Consider the following 17,997-nt stretch of genomic DNA (forward strand, 5'->3'; position numbering starts at 1 on the left):
AACTGTATGTTTCAGCACCAAGAATATATTAAAATACTTTAATTTTCTGATTTTTAATTTTCTCAAATTGGACTTTCAAAAAGTCAAGTGGACTAGATTTTTGAAAAACATCATGGTTTTTCTCTAAGTGGCTAGAAAAAGAGAATGTTTGGAGTTCTTTGTAAACACAACTCTACAAATAAATACATTGAGGTTATGAATGGTGTTCTATTACTAACAAGTAAAAGGTAAACTGGATATGATTACCAATATAGTTTCTCCTTTGTCTAACATTGCTTTTGGAAGTGCTAGGAAAAATTTGATATGAGATATAGGAATTTTGATCAGGTGAATACAATTTATTAATCTGGTGACAATTATCGTGATATGTATTTGTAATATTATTATGCACATGCTCTTCATTAACTTGTGTTATCTTAATGTACCTTATTTTTCCTTCTTTTATTAAATGTATATTATGAGACAAATTATGTTGTTTATGATTAGGAATAAAAACAATTCAAAACTGAATAATGGCCATAACCTCTATGTCAGCGTGGGATGTTCAGCTGAATGATGATATGATTCAGTAAATGAGTCATTCGCCACTTGTCAGCCTCAACTATTACAAGTGCTTACTGAATTTCTACTCAGAGGCTTTCAAATTACTCAATTTTAAAGGAAACATTAGTTATGTATCAATTTATGTAAAAAGCCAAAGATATTAAAACCATTACTAACTTTATATGGAAACTTCTTTGTACACCCTTGAGGTTCCCAAACTATCTGTTGAAAAATGATGCTCTACCCCAAAGCCAGACACACTATAAATAGCTTGTTGTCACTTAAGACTAAATTACATAACTCACAGCATGCTCTACAGCTATTACCAATCCCAACTTTCCAGCAGAAAGGAAATAATTAACAGAATGAAATGGAAAAAAAATCAGTACACTTCTTTCAGTAATTTAGTTTCAGAAACCCCAAAAGTCTTGCTCCAATAATTGTAGAAACCACTGTTAGAGTCATAAGGAAAAGAATGTACCTTATTCCCTTAAATAATATAAAGTACGAATTTCAGGAATTCATAGTGCTGAATGATATTTTTGTCCTTAAATACTAAGATATATATTTTGTAAGAATTTGAAGACTCATGTTAGTCACTGAATTCAATTTCCTTTTAGATCTTGCAAGGGTACACCTTAAATCTAACAGTAGCTGCCAGATGTCTATCTATTCCTTAATCAGCAAGTAGAAAAATCTAAGAAATGTTAGTGCTCTTCACTAAGAGCATCAAAAGCTTTGGCCATTTTACCATCATTATTTCAAACTGGGTAATTAAATTCCAGCTCATCAAGATTCTCAAGAATTCATGATTTTCGTTTCATTTATTTATCTTATCCCATAACAGAAAGCATGTTAACACTAATATAAAAACAACACTTACTATTATTTGAGCAACAATCCTCTGCCAGAGTTATGTAAGTAAGGCTTGGCTTTTAATCACTAGGCAATGCTGCTCCTGAATTTTTATACAGAATCTATCTACAAAAGGGAGAGAATTCCATCTAATTGTATTGTTGGGAAAAGGACATGATTATTTGTCTTGAAGGTGCATTTGTTTAGGAAGTGGTTTGTTCATATACTGATGTTAGAGATTAGTGAAAGTATCAAATCTATGAAAGACATTTTATTTACATAAGATAGAAGAATCTCATATATCCAAACCGAAGGCTGACGGAAATGAAGAGCCGTTCCTTGGAAAAACCATGACTTGAAAAAGCCATTGCTAGATGCATGTATACAGATTCCCTCACCTCCCCAGGATCACTCTATCAGCTGGCCACCCAGTCCCATCTCCCAAACCAACCACGGATACTAGCTCAAGATCTCACCATAAAAATAAAAGGTCAGGCGGCTGAGGCAGGAGGATTGCTGAAGGTCAGCCTAGACAACATAGCTAGATCCCATCTCTACAAAACATTTTTTTGAAAAGTTGTCAGGGCATGCTGGCATGTGCCTGTAGTTCCAGCTACTCGGGAGGCTGAGGTAGGAGGATCGTTTGTGCCCAGGAGGTTGAGGCTTTAGTGAGCCATGATTTCACCACTGCACTCCAGCCTGGAGGACAGACCAAGACCGCCATCTCAAGTAAGCAGGTAAATAAATAAATATAAAAAGTGCATTAATAAATTAATTCAAGGTTGCCAGTAAATGGTTCTTGGATGTACCACAATGTTAAAGTTGGAAAGGACCTCAGAGATCATCACATTTATGTCCTACTGAACTACCAAGGACCAGGAGGTTACGTGCCTTTTAATGGGTTAGATTTAGGGAAGGGTGATGTCAGAAGAAGGTAGATGTCCCAGACCTCTTCTTGCTCCACCCCCACCAATGCTGACATGATATTTTATATGTGGTTCAACATTTCATGTAGTTTAATATGTTTTATGTCACACATATTAATTACTTCTATGGGTTTAAGTTTCCAATAGCGCATAGATTTTTTTTCTTTTATATCTAGTTCCTAAGTTCTGTCAGCTAATTTCTGAGTTTTTCCAGTTCTGAAATAATACGTTGTTCTTTCACATCTTGTATTTAAAAAAAAATCTTTCAGATGTTTTGAAGCTACAGGTTACAATTTTGATCTGCTTTAGGGGCTTTTCTTTCTTATGTGAGTTCATTCTCTGTGGAAATCGATTCTTTCAATCACACTATTTTCTTCTTATTTGTGTAAATTTAGCCCCCATTATCATTTGGTTCCTTGTTTTTAGGTTAGCTTAGCTTCACTGAACATATAGAAGAAAATGTAGTTAATGGTAATTTTTCTAATGTCACAGAATTCCTACTTCTGTTGCTTTTCAGAACCATAATGGTTTGCTTCCTAAAATGTTGGCTGCTTCCTCTTCACCTTCATGTGGACCTTCTATTTCCTTTGTCTTTCTGTTGCCCCTATTTTGCTCACCTTTTATTCCATTCCCACCAGTGTTTCTTCATTATGAGGTCCTGACCTGGAAAGCATCAATGGTGGCTGAGTTCTGAGAATTCACAGTTACTAGGCCCTTCAGATTTACCTAGGGCTCCTTTCCCTCACCTGCTATTCCACTGGACAAAATCCCTCTTAGTTTCAGGTGCTGCTCTCAGTCTTGCCCACTGTGCGTTCCAGTAAATCCTTGCTGACTAAGGAGTTTTTGCTTTTCTCAGGTCCCTCTGTTTTCTTCACACACATATGAATGTCATGCAAGTATTATGGCTCACCTGTCTGTTTTCATCTATTCATCACTTAGTCCTATTGTAAATGTTGTTCATGGGTTTTCGATTGCTATGCAGTTGTGTTTCATTCTTGTGTGGGAATTTATAGGGATTCAAAAACTGTGATGCCACTGCCACCATCATCCTAAAATCCCAAAAGCTACCAGCTTTCTTTTTTTTTTTGTAGCATTATCTCTTCTAAGAAGTCTCCAATTTTTATTTAAATTATTTTTGTTCTTATTGCTTAAAAAAGAATGCTTTTGAATTTCATATACCAATTTTTTTATTGCTGCATTTAGTCTATTAATACAGCTACATGCCATAATATATATATAATATTGTATTATCCTCACATTTCTTAAAATATTGGAAATATTTTCTTGCTCCTCTTACTGCAATATTAATTAAAATGCATTATTGGGATGTTTTATCTGTGTAACTATACAACCAATAGTTGTTTCAAATATTTATTTAAATAATTTTTTGAAGTACAATTTACTCAGAGTAAAATGAGCACATCACATGTTTAAGAGTCTCAGAGTAGGTATATCACTTTAAAAATTACCAGTTTTCCAAAGTGACACCATTGCATGTTCCCACTAGCAACATATGAAAGTTCTGGTCGCTCCACATTCTATGCTATTTTTGATAGAGGGTGATATCAAGATTACTAAGCCCTAAGAAATGATTTTGGAAGGCTTCCATGTTTTTTCTATGCTCCGAAATTTTTCAAATATCAAAGGAAGCATGTGTTCCATCAAAGGCAACGTCCCCATGATGTCTATCAGTCAGAATCACTAATGCTTATTTGGTTCATCTAGCTGACTAGTTGGGTGGATTATCTTCTTCCTTCAATGTTCACTCCAAATACATAACTTCAGAACATGATTATCGTTTCTTCCCGGTGAACGCTATGTAAGTGCCTGTGTTCCTTTAGTGGAACACCCAACAAGCTCTTTAACATTTATGGGGTGTATCAATGAAGAGGTCAAAGACTTTGTTAGAACATTATATATGTAATTTTAAGAGTGAAATGCCAGAAAGTGAAACTAGAAGTTTAGACAATTCTTAGAAATGCTTGCATGTGAAAAGAAACATCAGCCAGAAAATATATGGTTTTGAAATGCTGAGGGAAATAGCCTCCAAAGAGGGAGAATCAGACAGAGAAGGAAACATGAGTTTTTCTCCTTCCTCTCTTTATCCACTAAAATGGAAACTCAACGAAGACAGGAATTTCTGCCTACTTTGATTACTGCTGTTTGTCCAGAACTAGGACAGAGCCTAGAATTCAAGAGGCACTCATGTTTGTGAATCATTAAATAACAGAAGGCAAGGTGGGGACTCAGTCAATAAATACTGGGGAAGAAGATAACTTTTGAACTGATGGATAAGTTTATGACCTGAATGTGGCGGTCTCAAAAGGTGTATACTTACCTCCAAACTCATCAAGTTGTGTACTTCAAATACGTACTGCTTTTTGTATGTTTATCATACTTTAAGTGGTCTAATAAACAAAAAAAAAATGAGATTAAAAAAAAGCCTTACACAAGAGGCTAAAATATCTTGCTTACAATTCTTCATGCATTTATCTTGAGCACACTACATATTCCGTAGTGTGGCATTTCAGACCTTTCAAAATCTACCCTAGCCTACTTTCACCTATCTCTCTCCCTCACCCCTAAATCTCAATGCTTTACAAGTACTTCCACACACTTTTGTTCCCCTCTGGCTTTATTTATAATCTCTCCTCTGCCAGGAAAAACCTTCCATACCACTATGCCTGATGAAATTCGACCCATTTTCCCTCAGTTACTCACTTACTAACCTGGGTGTGGGTAAGAATAGCAGGTAAAATCTAGAGTCCTTAGTATGTGCGGGGGAGCTATGGTTCTGTCCTCAAACATTCTGATAAGACAGGTGTCATTTGCATTTGAAACTTGAGAAACTAAGTTTCAAAGAAGTTGTGATTGCTCAAAATAACAGATAATTGGTGGCTGAACTGTAATTGAGCCCAGAATGACTTGATTCTAAAGCTTGTGCTCTTTCCCCTACACCATATGACTTTCCAGGACAATCCATCTTTCCTTTAACTCGGAATACGCTTACCTTTTGTATTCCAATTATCTTTATCTGTCAATACACTGTGAGTTCTTTGAGGGCAGGGATTGCTTTATCCCTCTTTTTACCCAAAGGGCTACTAATGAGAGTAAGAACTTATTCTACTGAATGAAAGTGAATTGTAGTGTTGTTTACAGGATAAATTCTAGGGCTCGAATAATTCCATGTTAGACATTTTAAACACAATGTATTTTCCCAAAAGTGAGAATTCCAAGGGGCCAAAGGAGCCCTGTTCACATAGATCCCAGGTCAAGCACATGAGTATAATGCAGCTACTCTAGCCACCTGACTTTCAAAGAAGTTGCCGTCAGCCTGAAATGAACTCCTTGAGGACACTTCTAAATCATCAGATATATGGAATAGGGTGGAGCAGTTCTTGGTAAATCTGCTGTCCTGTTTTCAGGCAAGAAACCATAGCCTTGGAGAATTAAGAACCAAGTGTGTTTTTCAGTTGGCTTCAGAATATTTATCCTGTAAATAGTTGACCTAGTGCCTTTATTCATGTATTTTATTCTAGTGGAGGCTGTGATCCCAGCTATTCGGGAGGCTGAGGTGGGAGAATAGCCTGAACTCAGGAGGTGGAGCTTGCAGTGAGCCGAGATCGCACCACTGCACTCCTGCCTGGGCGACAGAGTCAGACTCTGTCAGAAAAAAAAAAAAAGAAAAAGGACAAAAAAGGTGGGGGTGGCATGGTGAAATAGTCTAAAATTTGAACAATAATGGGCTACATAACAGGGCATTCAATGAAATATTGCACAACAATTTAAAATGATGGAGCTATATTTTAGTGAATTGTAAATATTTTCAAAATTCATTGAGAAAAGCTAATTAAATGAAGCACATACTTTGCTTTATACATATATGTTACACTAAATATTTATTTTGTACTTTTCTTAAGTTTAAAATTTTAAATACAGCTCATGGGTAATGTGAAATACAAAGACTCTTAAAGAGGAAATAGATTGGCACCAGTCAAAAATTTTACTGACACCGGGCCGGGCACGGTGGCTCACGCCTGTAATCCCAGTACCTTGGGAGGCCGAGGTAGGCAGAACACGAGGTCAGGAGATCGAGACCATCCTGGCTAATATAGTGAAACCCCGTCTGTACTAAAAAATACAAAAAATTAGCCGGACATGGCTGGGCGTGGTGGCTCACGCCTGTAATCCCAGCACTTTGGGAGGCCGAGGCGGGTGGATCACGAGGTTAGCAGATCGAGACCACGGTGAAACCCCGTCTCTACTAAAAATACAAAAAAAAAAATTAGCCGGGCACACGGGCGGGCGCCTGTAGTCCCAGCTATTCCGGAGGCTGAGGCAGGAGAATGGCGTGAACCCGGGAGGCAGAGCTTGCAGTGAGCCGAGATCGCCTCACTGCACTCCAGCCTGGGCTACAGAGCAAGACTCCGTCTCAAAAAAAAAAAAAAAAAAAAATTTGGCGGACATGGTGGCGGGCACCTGTAGTCCCAGCTATTCGGGAGGCTGAGCCAGGAGAGTGGTGTGAACCCGGGAGGCGGAAGTTGCAGTGAGGTGAGATTGTGCCACTGCACTCCAGCCTGGGCAACAGAGGGAGGCTCTGTCTCAAAAAAAAAAAAAAAAAAAAAAAAAAATTTTTACTGACACCAAAAAATCTATGTGATACAACTATTATGAATTGTTTTAAAAAGAATAGAACATAAGAAATTATTTTAATAGTAAATATTTTATTTAAATTAAGAAGTATAACAAAATCACATACATTTGTTCCACGGTTTGAATAAAATTTCCAATAACTTTCAAATAATGCACACATAGTATCTCATGGATCAAATTCCGTACATTTCAATATGGTCATGAGATAGGCTGTATTCCAAAATTTGGTATATAAATCCATACATAATATATACTATATACATTGACTTTAAATAATCTAACTATAAAAGTCATTTTTAAAAGTCAAAGCAACTTATTTCTAATGAAAGTTACAATACGCATGCCATATTGACACCTATTCAATAGATAAAATCTAGGAAAATCTTTTTTGTGAATACTATTTATACTGGAATGCAAATTCACATAAAAATACTTCCTTTAAAGCATGTTCTATTTCACGCAAGAAATTAAATGTGAGCTACTTTTAAAATTGCAAGCTTTATTTTTAATCAAATCAATTCAATTTTAAGTTTTTAGATCATTAAGTCTCATACAACTTCCTCTAATTTAGCTAAAACCATCATTGACAGGGTTTTATTGTTACATTTGGCCTTAACCTTAAAAAACAAATTTGTTTACATTTCATATTTAAAAGGGACATTTTAAACCCTGAGTAAAAAGACATATTTTTACAAGTCCAGCTGTAACAATTCTACCCTATTTTCTTGCAATGCTTTTATTAGATAAAAACTATTGTTAAAGTTTTGACTTTTTAGAATATACTGTTTAGAAGGTTAATGCTTTTTCATGACTTTAAAAGTTTCTAAATGTATTTTATTAGTATCTAAGTAAAAATTCTAGATTTCTATATGGATATTATAAAAACACCTCTTCTTTAGACTGTTTAATTATTTCACCATGATCATAAAAAATCATTGAATACTACACTCTTAAGATAATTTTTCTTTCTTGGCTTTGGGCTATTGTCTTTTCAACCTTAAAAGTTAAAATTATTGTTTTCCTATATGTAATGATACTTTTTAGGCATAGATTTTTAAGATACAAAAATAAAATGTAGTTTAGTATTTTATCATTACCACCTGCTGCAATGAGTCTGCCACATCAGAGGCTTTCCTCACTAGGAAACCTAGCTTTAAATCAAATACTGGTTTTCTTCTTGTAATTCACACTTGTCTATTGAATCAGTTACCCAACTTTCTTTTAGGATTTTAAACTTTCTCTTAAAAGTTCTTCTAAAAGCTTTAAAATCTGCAACACGACTATGATCTTCCCCAATGATTACATGAGACACTCCCTCAGCTAAACAAGAAACTACTTTTGCTCCATGAAACCGAAGCTCCAAGGCTTTAATAGCTAACCTTGTCCCCTCATTTTTGGTACTCAGGTCATTAATAACAGCATACGAGTCCAAATAAACGGTGTGGCGTCGAAACATACTGAGAGGAGAGCAATCCCAGGAATACCGATATTCTAAATCAGCAATCAGAGAAGCCATTTCTTCAGGAGTCTGCTCGTTACAATTTTTAATTCCTGAGAATACTTCCTTCAGTTGGTTCAAATCTGTATCAATGAAATAACTATCACCATAGCAATCATATTCACGGGCAAAATGTTCTTTGGTTGATGGGCACATATGAATCATAAAGCGAGGCTGCCATGGCACAAAGCTTTTGGTCTTAAAACATTCTAAAAGCCATGCAGGCTTGACAACATCATGTTTATTTGACAAAATTATGTTTTTCACTCTGATGTTCTTAGACCCTGCAATTACACAGTACGTGTCTGGGCCTGGATTTTGCACTATATAACCACCAAATTCTGCAATTCTGTTCTCCAGGTCAGGCTTTGGCTGGCTATCTGTTCCACTCATAACACAAAACTCTACATCTTCAAATATATTAGAAATTTTGTTAACGTTAGTAAGGTTAGGTGCTTTTAAGTGCTCAATAATTCCAATAACTTTCTTCATCTTTGGGGCAGCTTTCCGCTTTTTTTCTTGTGGTTCATCATCACCACCTATATAAAGGTGTTTAGATGCGAGCTTACCAGATGCCTTCCCCCTAAGTTGTTCTAGGTCATCCAGGGTCATGCACTCATGCCACTCCTTGTCATCTCTTATCTTTTCAATTCGTGGAAAACGCAAGGTGCAGCCAGTTTTATACATATCACTGGGTACGATCTCTGCTGCCTTAATCTGAACAATGACAGAATTACAAGGTTCAATGTACACTTCTGGCTTCTCTGTTCCACATAAAATGCTGCTTGGTGGAGCTTTTCTATGAAAAGGCTTCCAATACTTGGCCAATTTCAAACCCAGATCATACAGTTCTTTCATGGTGCAGCCAGAGCCAACACGAGAGAGAGTATGAAACACAGACGGCTTCTCACCAGGAGGGGGCTTCTCTGCTACTGCACACAGAAAATGAGACATCATTCCACCCCGTGATCCTTTACCCCAATATCCTCCAACAATTAAAATGTCCAATTCATCCATTAGTCCACTGACATACTCTGGTTTAATTTTTAACCACCCTTCACCTCTTTTGTCTGGCTTGTAGATGGATAGAGGTTGTTTTACCATAATTCCCTCCTCTCTTTTATCTATTGCTTCATTCAATGCATCAATTACTTCATTCTTAGTATGAGCCTGTGTTTTCTGCACTATTTCTATTCTACCTGGAATTGGTGTAAAAATACTACTAAGAATCTCATACCTCTTTCTCAGAGTCTCATGCCCTAGCTTTTTATTATTAACCATCAATACATCAAAAACACAATAACAAGTTTGCAGATCAGAATCCTCTACCATTCTTTTAATATCAAACTTAGTTCCCTTTTGCATGAAAGTTTGTGTATTAGGATTATAGGCCATCATCTCACCATCAAGAATACAGATTTGTATATCTGTTTTGAATGCATTATGAATGAATGGGGTAAGAGAACCTTCAGTAGGAGAAGCACCAAACTGATCAGTGTAGTTATATCCATTTCGAGAGAAGTATTTATATACATCTCCATCTTTGTGCATTTGCATACGTTCGCCATCTAGCTTGGTTTCTATGTAGAAACTCTGATGTTTCATATCCTTCTCAATGTGCTCAATATCTGCAATAGCAGCTAGCATTGGTTTAAAGGCAGAAAATAAAGTGATAGAAATATCACTGAGTCCTACAGAAGGATCATGCAGTTGCCTACAGACTTTTTCCAGATCTGTAGTGACATTATGCAACTCAGCAGCATCATTATGAAAAACAGAAAAGATAGTTTGCTGACTAACACCAAGCTTTAAATCCTTTATGATCATCCGTATAAGCCACTTTTGCTCAAGTGCTGAACTCTGAGTTATAAGTTGAAGAAGGCTCTTTTTTATTAGGTCTTTTCTTTTAGCAGAATTATTGCTGGCAATTGAGTCTAAAAGGTCGTTTACTTGCTGTATGGTTAAACTTCCTTTCTGTAAACATCTTGGCTTCAACACAAAATACGCAATCATTGCAAAGTCTCCAGCATCTCCATGAGTTCCAGTGGGTGTTCTGTAGTTTAAGAGTTTGAGGGCATCTTTCCCGTCTCTAGGTAAATTAAGCAACTCAATATAAAGCTTAGCAAGCATAGTTTCTTTAATTCCATAGGCCATTCTCTCTCTTTCTAGCTGAGGAAGAATTAGTCTCATTGCTGGATAAAAAGAGTCTGTGACATCTTTGTGGTTCTTATGAAGAGCATCATGAAATTTTCTCCAAGAATCTAAAAATTCCCTGAAGTGTCTGATTTTTTCTGCACGTCCTCTACTTTTCTGTATTCGTTCTAAAGTTGAACACAAATCTGCAAAAGGAACGTGAGATGCAACAGTTTGTGAAGTTTGTGAGGCAGCCATCAAAGCGGTGACGAATCTTCTCGTTTAACTAGTAAAGCAAAAAGAGAATAACTTTAAGTAAAAGATAAGATTCAACTAAATATTTAATGTAAAGATCTTACAAAGATCACTGAGATAATAATAAATGTTTATTGTTTACTAAAAAAAGATCAATGCTCTAAACGATGTATCTTTTCAACCTCTACATTTAATAACTGTTTTGCTCCAACCCTAATTTGAAGTTATTATGAAAAGTATCATCAGCTATATAGCTGTATTTCCTGTATTTATAATACAGAAATCATTTTAATTTTCTCTTTAAATTCCAGTTATTCTATATATTAATTATTTAGCACATAATACAAACAAATATTGCTAATAATGGTGACAAAAAAAACTCATCAGGCTTAATTCACTTCACTTCTGAGCTTCTGAGGGAAGGCCTTTCATGTATGTCTCTTCTTTCCCTGTCAGAATACCACATAGCACCAGAAATGAACTTGATCTTCGAACAGATATTTTTAACAAATCACTCATTTGCTGAATTGAAATTTGACTTCCTAGAAATCCTAATCATAGGCAGGGCCCTTGACCAAAAAACAAAACAAAGGAAAAAACAGGTACCCTCTTCTTCCAGCCAAACAAAGCCTACGTCTATGTTTCCTTTCACTTCTTCACTGCTAGCTACGCCAAATCACACCAGCATTCGATTCCAACTCAAAATGCCCTACTCATAAAATCCTCACTTTATCTATTTTACCATAGTTACTTACTGTCTTATAAGTATAAATTTATTAGTATGCTTCTTTTTTCATATTTCCATGCCAGTTATTCCCTGAGTATTTAATGACTACATATGAGATATGCTACATACACTGTGCTAGGGGAAAATATTGCATGTTTCTGCTTTAAAAGAAAATATATTCTGTAAAAAAAAAAAAGAAAAAAAAGAAAAGAAAAAAAGGGGGCGGGGAGTGTAATGGAAACTGAGTATAATAAAATGCCAAGTGCTTTAACAAAATAAAACAAACGTAAAATGTCCTGAGGGGAGAGCTTTTCCCTAAAGTATCTGCTAAAGTCAGAGAAGAAATAATGGGTACCTTGCTAAGCTAGGGCAAGAGTATTTCCTAAAATTTCACAAGTGTAAATTTCTTTAGTTTTAAATATTCATACAAGTTCTACTGGAAGATAAATATATTAGAGTAATTTTAATATGGTTTAAACTATGTAATGTTAAATAACTTTTCCAAAAAAAGATTTCAAGTAAAATGTATGGTCCATGAATAGAAACTATGTTTTATCCTGTGGTTTCAGACCCCTCCTGGCACACCACCATGTATCCCAGGCAGTGGAGTCAGAGAAGTTTTGCTGGGAGTAGGGAGATCTATTACAGTGCAGAAAACATGTGACTCCCCATCTTCCAATTCGCAAACAAATGAGCAACACACACATGCACAAGGCTACATTATCTAGTATCCAGTAAAATAAATCAAATGGCTAATTACAATACTACATTTACTATACTGCAGTCTCTAGAGGCCAGAGATTGTGCTGTAATTTGTGCTCTAGTGGCAGACATGTAGGAGGTTTGCTGAATGAATTACTGAACACCTAGAGTTGACTCCTGGATAAGCACACTAGGGAAAGCTATGGTCTGGTTACATACCACACACTCACACACGCACGCAGACACACAGTGGGTGAGATTCAGTTTGGTTAAAAATATTCAGTAGCTCTGACTGCCCTGGCAATGGTTTACAACAGCCATTTGGTGGCCTATAGAGAAAAAAGCTGCACTTCTCAGTCTAATTTCTGACAAAGGAAACCCAGCTTCTACTGAGTGGGTTAGATCGAGGGATAAACGCATGAGAGACCACTTTCCTGAAACTTTTATCTTTGAATATACTGTTGTTTCCTCTCTCTGAATCTGGTTTGCATAACTGACTGTAACACCTGGTTATGTATGTTCACTGCCCTATCTCTCAAAATGTGCTCCCTCAAGGGAGTACAACACAGTACACAATGCTATATCTACAATTTCTATATAAACTATGTAAAATGAAGGTTAACTAATATTTCTTTAATATTCAAATATTGGTATATAGTTTCTACAGATATATCTATAGATTCTATATGGTCTCAAAGTTAAAGTTTCACTCAACAAATCCCAGGCAAGGACTTAAATTACTTTATAATGACAAAATGTAGGTAATGGTGTGGATACACATGTATCCTAAAATGGCTACGCATATAACAAGGATTCCAAAATTGCCATAAACTAGGCGTAAGTATTTTTGCTCATTACAATGGCATAAAAAGTCAAAGATTAGGACTTCCATTCATTTTTACATGCTAATTTTATTTTTTGGATTCTGAGGATTTTAGCTGATTCATTCCATTTGCAGTAAGACAAATGAGGAGGTTCCTGGTTAGGGCTCAGGTTTTAGACTCTAATAAATCTGAGTTCAAATGTGGATGGTAACATTTAACAGCTGTGTGATACTGGGCAATTACTTAATTTCTCCAAGTTTCAGTTTCCTAAAGTATAAAATGGGGTTAAAAACTATGTAGAAATTAGAATGAAGATAAAAATCAGATAATCTACAAAATGTGCTTTAAAAAGTAGTAAGTCTTGATAATTTTAATACTATAATGCTTGCTGATCCAAGCAACATTTAAAATATTGCAAAATACTAACGAGATAAAAAGGTGAGAAGAAGCTTCACTCTTTAACAATAAGCAAAGCTTTCAGGAGAATGAATGCAAGCAATTAGTACACAATAACGATTCATCATTCATTCAGTTCTGACTAAATTGTCCTGAAGTGACACATGAAAATAAACCGGCAGGTTTTATTCAGTGACTATGGAAGGTGATTAAGTGCTATGTTATTGCACTTAAAAAAGAGAGAGGAAAAAAAGGAGAAAGTGACTAATGCAACTGAAGTATCCTTCATGCAGCCCTTGACAAGCTGTGTTTCCCTAGGAAACAAAGGGTTTACAGTTGCCTATCTTCCACAGCACTTAGTGACAATTTGGGACAATCTCAGCAGAAAGAAATGAGCAGACAAAGACGCTAGAAGGGCTTTGGGATCCCAAAAGTTAATGAAAGACCAAGCGTAAGAAGAGAAATAAAGTAATTCCCTCCAAGCCTAAAGTCTCTCCCGCTCCAATGCCCCCTGTACCCTCTCAGAAAATGGAAAATCCCGAAGGAGTCTACATCATTCCTCTGCCCGTTGCCCCTACTCTCCCCCAACCCTTCACGGATTCCCAGTGAATACCTGGCCTCGGGCAAGCTCCGTTACCTCTGTGAACCAGAGAATCCCAGCTGTAAAATGAGATCTTGATGGTTTCCTGCGGGGTTGCCATGAGAAAGAATCAACATGTACGCAGGTAAAGCAGGCAATACAGTTCCAGGGAGTCAAAAACGGGAGAAATCGTCCCACGACCTGGGGCTTGGGTCTAGATGAAGAGCACAGCATCAGCAGGCCAGGTTTCTAATGCGGCGCAGTCTACAGCGCTGTGAACTCGGCAACTCCCATCACCTGCCGCTGCACAAACACCCTGCTTGCCGCCCCCATAGACCGACCCCCGCCTGACGCCCCCCAGACCCCCCGCCTGACGCCCCTCAGGCCACCCGCCTGACGTCCCAGACACCCCCACGACTGGATCCCCCAGACCCCCAATCTGACGCCCCACTTCCCCTACTTGACTCCCCACACATCCCCCGCCTGACGACCCCCCGACCCCCGCCTGACGTCCCAGACACCACCCACCTGATCCCCCAGACCCCGAATCTGACGCCCCACACCCCCCACTTGACTCCCCACACACCCCACACCTGCCACCCCACATAAACCGCGCCTGACGCCTCACAGACCCTAAACTGATGCCCCACAGACCTCCCCCGCCTCCTGCCGCCACACACACCCCAAATCCCGCCCCGAACAGCCCCCACCTGCCGCCCCACAGATTCCCCCGTCTGACGCCCCACAGACCCCCAACGTGACGCCCTACAGACCCCAACCTGACGTCCCACAGACCTTCCCCCGGTCTGTTGCCCCACAGACTTCCCGCCGCCTGCTGGACCACACCTTCCACTTGACTCCCCCCACACCGTCAATCTGCCACCCCCCACCCCCCGCCCCCACCTCCCAACCCCCCCAACCTCCCAACCCCCCCAACCTCCCAACCCCCCCACCTGCAACCCCACACCCTTCCCACCTGACATCAAGCCTGAAGCTCAGCCGCTAAGCCGGAAGCTGGCGCCAGAAGATGCCGGTTCCGCCAGCTGCTCGCCGCGCAGGCGCAGGGGAGACCCGGGGCCTTGCAGTCACCGGGCTCAAGCACGCCGGCGCAGCCAGGCTCGCGATGGGAGGTGGGGGGGCCGGCAGCCCCGTGGGGCTGCGGAGGCGGGACCTGGAGGATCCTGGTTAGGGTCTTGAGTACACACGGCTCCTATTGGCCTCGGCAGCAGATGCTCTCTGCAAGCAGTTGATCCACACGCCAGTGGATTTTGTCTCGAGGGAGACCTAAGATCACTTTGTGCTCTGGCTAGTGATAGCCTCTAATTCCTGTTCTCTGTACGTAAAACAGTGGTAACTATACTGATTTCGCTGGTTGTGAAAACTCCCAAGAGAGAACAGGGCATCCTCCCAACTCAAAACGTTGGTTGTTTCATTTAAACTTTTAAAAAATAGGCTTTTGCAAACTATATAGAGCTGTTTTTTTTTTAAATGATGTTTGCTACTGTGGTCTCAGTTCTCTTAATACAAAAATAATACATAACAATACATAACTTACAATATAGAAATAAACCGTTGCATGACCAGAAATCAACTATGGACTCTTCTAGTATCTGTTTAAGGTTTAAAAATAAAGTTATTTAACAAACCTTTATTGAGCACCTATTATTATATAGTAATGGTGCTAGATATTCAGGGTGGAGAGATTATAAACAACCCCAGTTTTTGTGTTCCAGGAGCTGTTGGTTTCCACCGAATTTTTGCTGTGGTCAGTCCTCTTTCGCCATGGAGAAGTGAGAAGTTATTCATAGAATAAGAGGGGTGGAAACAACTTTTAGAACTATTTTATTTTAGCATAAAATATTGCTTCATAGTAAAATAAATTTTGCTGCAGTGGGCCCTGATAAAACATATTAGAGCTGTTAAGTGCCCTTAGAGGTTGTGTAATGTATAAAAACCTCGTTTTTCAAAACTGACACATTTCATTCAGTGCTAGTTTGTAGTGGAGGTTCCGTCTAGCCCAAGAACATTCAGTTATTTACTTCGTATGTCTAATTGACCTAAGATGCCTGAATATCTAAAATCATCTGTGATGTTGTAAAGTCTCATGATATTGTTTTGTGAGTATCTGCTCTTCAATTTAGTTATCAATTTATTTTGGAGGAAAAATGAATAGTGTTAAGGTAGAGGAGCCTCCACTTGCTCATCTTAGGAGAGGGTACCTATCCGTGTACATTTGTAGCTTGTTCAACCTCTACTGAGCTCCTACAATGTCAGAAGCTGGACTTTGTATTAGTTACATGAGAAGAACCATGAATTATGAAACCAGGCAAACTCCAAATTGATTCAAAGCCCAGTCTCCATTTTATCATGTTATTTTAGTTGCTTGGTTCAAAGACAATCAAGGGTTTTTTTCACTAAGTATCTTCTAGAGTTGCCATGATTATTAATTTATTTATGTAAATGGTCTACTTTATATATGCTTGGCACTTATTCCGTGATCAACATTAGGAAGCTATGATTCAAGAACCCAGCTTTGACCTGGAGCCCTCCATCTGGTAGCAAGACACATATGTTCAACAACAACACCACCACAGGCCGGGCCGGTGGCTAATGCCTGTAATCCCAGTACTTTAAGAGGCTGAGGTGAGCGGATCACTTGAGGTCAGGAGTTTGACACCAGCCTGGCCAACATGGTGAACCCCCCGTCTCTACTAAAAAATACAAAAATTAGGCCGGGCCTGGTGGCTCACGCCTGTAATCCCAGCACTTTGGGAGGCCGAGGTGGGCGGATCACCAGAGGTGGGGAGTTTGAGACCAGCCTGGCCAACATGGTGAAACCCCGTCTCTACTGAAGAAAAATACAAAATTAGCCGGGCGTGGTGGCGCATGCCTGTAATCCCAGCTACTCCGGAGGCTGAGGCAGGAGAATCGCTTGAACCCGGGAGGCGGGAGGTTGCGGTGAGCCGAGATCTTGCCATTGCACTCCAGCCTGGGAAACAAGAGCGAAACTCCGTCTCAAAACAACAACAAAACAAAAACAAAAAGTAGCCGGGCGTGGTGGCGGGCACCTGTAATCCCAGCTACTTCAGAGGCTGAGGCGAGAGAATCGCTTGAACCAGGGAGGCGGAGGTTGCAGTGAGCCGAGATCACGCCATTGCACTCCAGCCTGGGCGACAAGAGCGAGGCTCCGTCTCAAAAGGAAAAAAAAAAAAAAAAACCCCACAAATTTATGAAATATCCTCTGTATATATAAAATAGGGGACATAGAACAAGGAAAGCCCAAGGGAGGGGAGGCACACATCTGTAAACAAGTGTGTACACTTCAGTGCACAGGGGGGTTGACAGTGAAGCTAATGAAGCCCAAGTTTTAAGGGCCCATTTTTGTGAACACTTCCAAGGCCTTGAGAGGGGCCCTAACGAGGTGTTCCCATGGTCGTGTACCTCGGTAAAATTTGCAAAAATAAGACAATTTTACATTATTTTTCTTTAAAAGGGCTCTCCAAATGGCACAAGGTTCAGGCCTCACAAAACCTGCATTCGCCCTTGACAGTCCACTCTGGTAGAGGTAAAAGGAGAAAAATAGTTACGGAAGCACTTTAAATCGTGGACCTCATTGCGACACCCTTAACAACCCTATCAGGCAGAACAAACTGCTCCGCAAACCTGCGGCTTGCAGAGCGATGGTGGACTCCCGAGCTCATCGGGTCCGGCACCTCTTCACCACGGAGGCCTCGGGTACGGAACTGGAGGGAGTCCTGGTGCTCGGAGGAGGGTGGAAGGCCAAGATCCCCAGGTCCTGGAGCAGGGAGCCGGGCCCACGCCGCCGCGGTATCTTTTCCGTCCGGGCCACCGTCGCGGGGGCTCACTGGTAGCGGCTTCTGCGCATGCTCGGAAGAGCGGGCAGG

At 39.4% G+C, this 17,997-nt stretch overlaps 1 protein-coding gene across 7 annotated transcripts; it reads right to left on the reverse strand.

The window, feature by feature from the left end:
* Positions 1-7,031: 7,031 nt before the first annotated feature.
* LIG4 (DNA ligase 4) lies at positions 7,032-17,989 on the reverse strand. Of its 7 annotated transcripts, XM_055360761.2 has the most exons (4): positions 17,756-17,964; positions 15,069-15,328; positions 14,126-14,306; positions 7,032-10,814 (listed from the first exon to the last, which is right to left on the reverse strand). In XM_055360761.2, exons 3-4 carry the CDS (start codon positions 14,211-14,213, stop codon positions 8,131-8,133), a joined length of 2,772 nt encoding a protein of 923 aa, XP_055216736.2. In that variant the 5' UTR covers positions 14,214-14,306; positions 15,069-15,328; positions 17,756-17,964; the 3' UTR covers positions 7,032-8,130. The 7 variants fall into 7 exon arrangements, with proteins under 7 accessions (XP_055216736.2, XP_004054771.2, XP_063553587.1 ...); XM_004054723.5 differs by lacking the exon at positions 17,756-17,964 and having other exon boundaries at positions 7,032-10,894; positions 14,126-14,198; positions 15,069-17,749; XM_063697517.1 differs by lacking the exon at positions 17,756-17,964 and having other exon boundaries at positions 15,069-17,749.
* Between the last annotated feature and the right edge of the window lie 8 nt (positions 17,990-17,997).

Source organism: Gorilla gorilla, chromosome 14, assembly GCF_029281585.2.
Source record: "Gorilla gorilla gorilla isolate KB3781 chromosome 14, NHGRI_mGorGor1-v2.1_pri, whole genome shotgun sequence".
Taxonomy (NCBI): domain Eukaryota; kingdom Metazoa; phylum Chordata; class Mammalia; order Primates; family Hominidae; genus Gorilla; species Gorilla gorilla.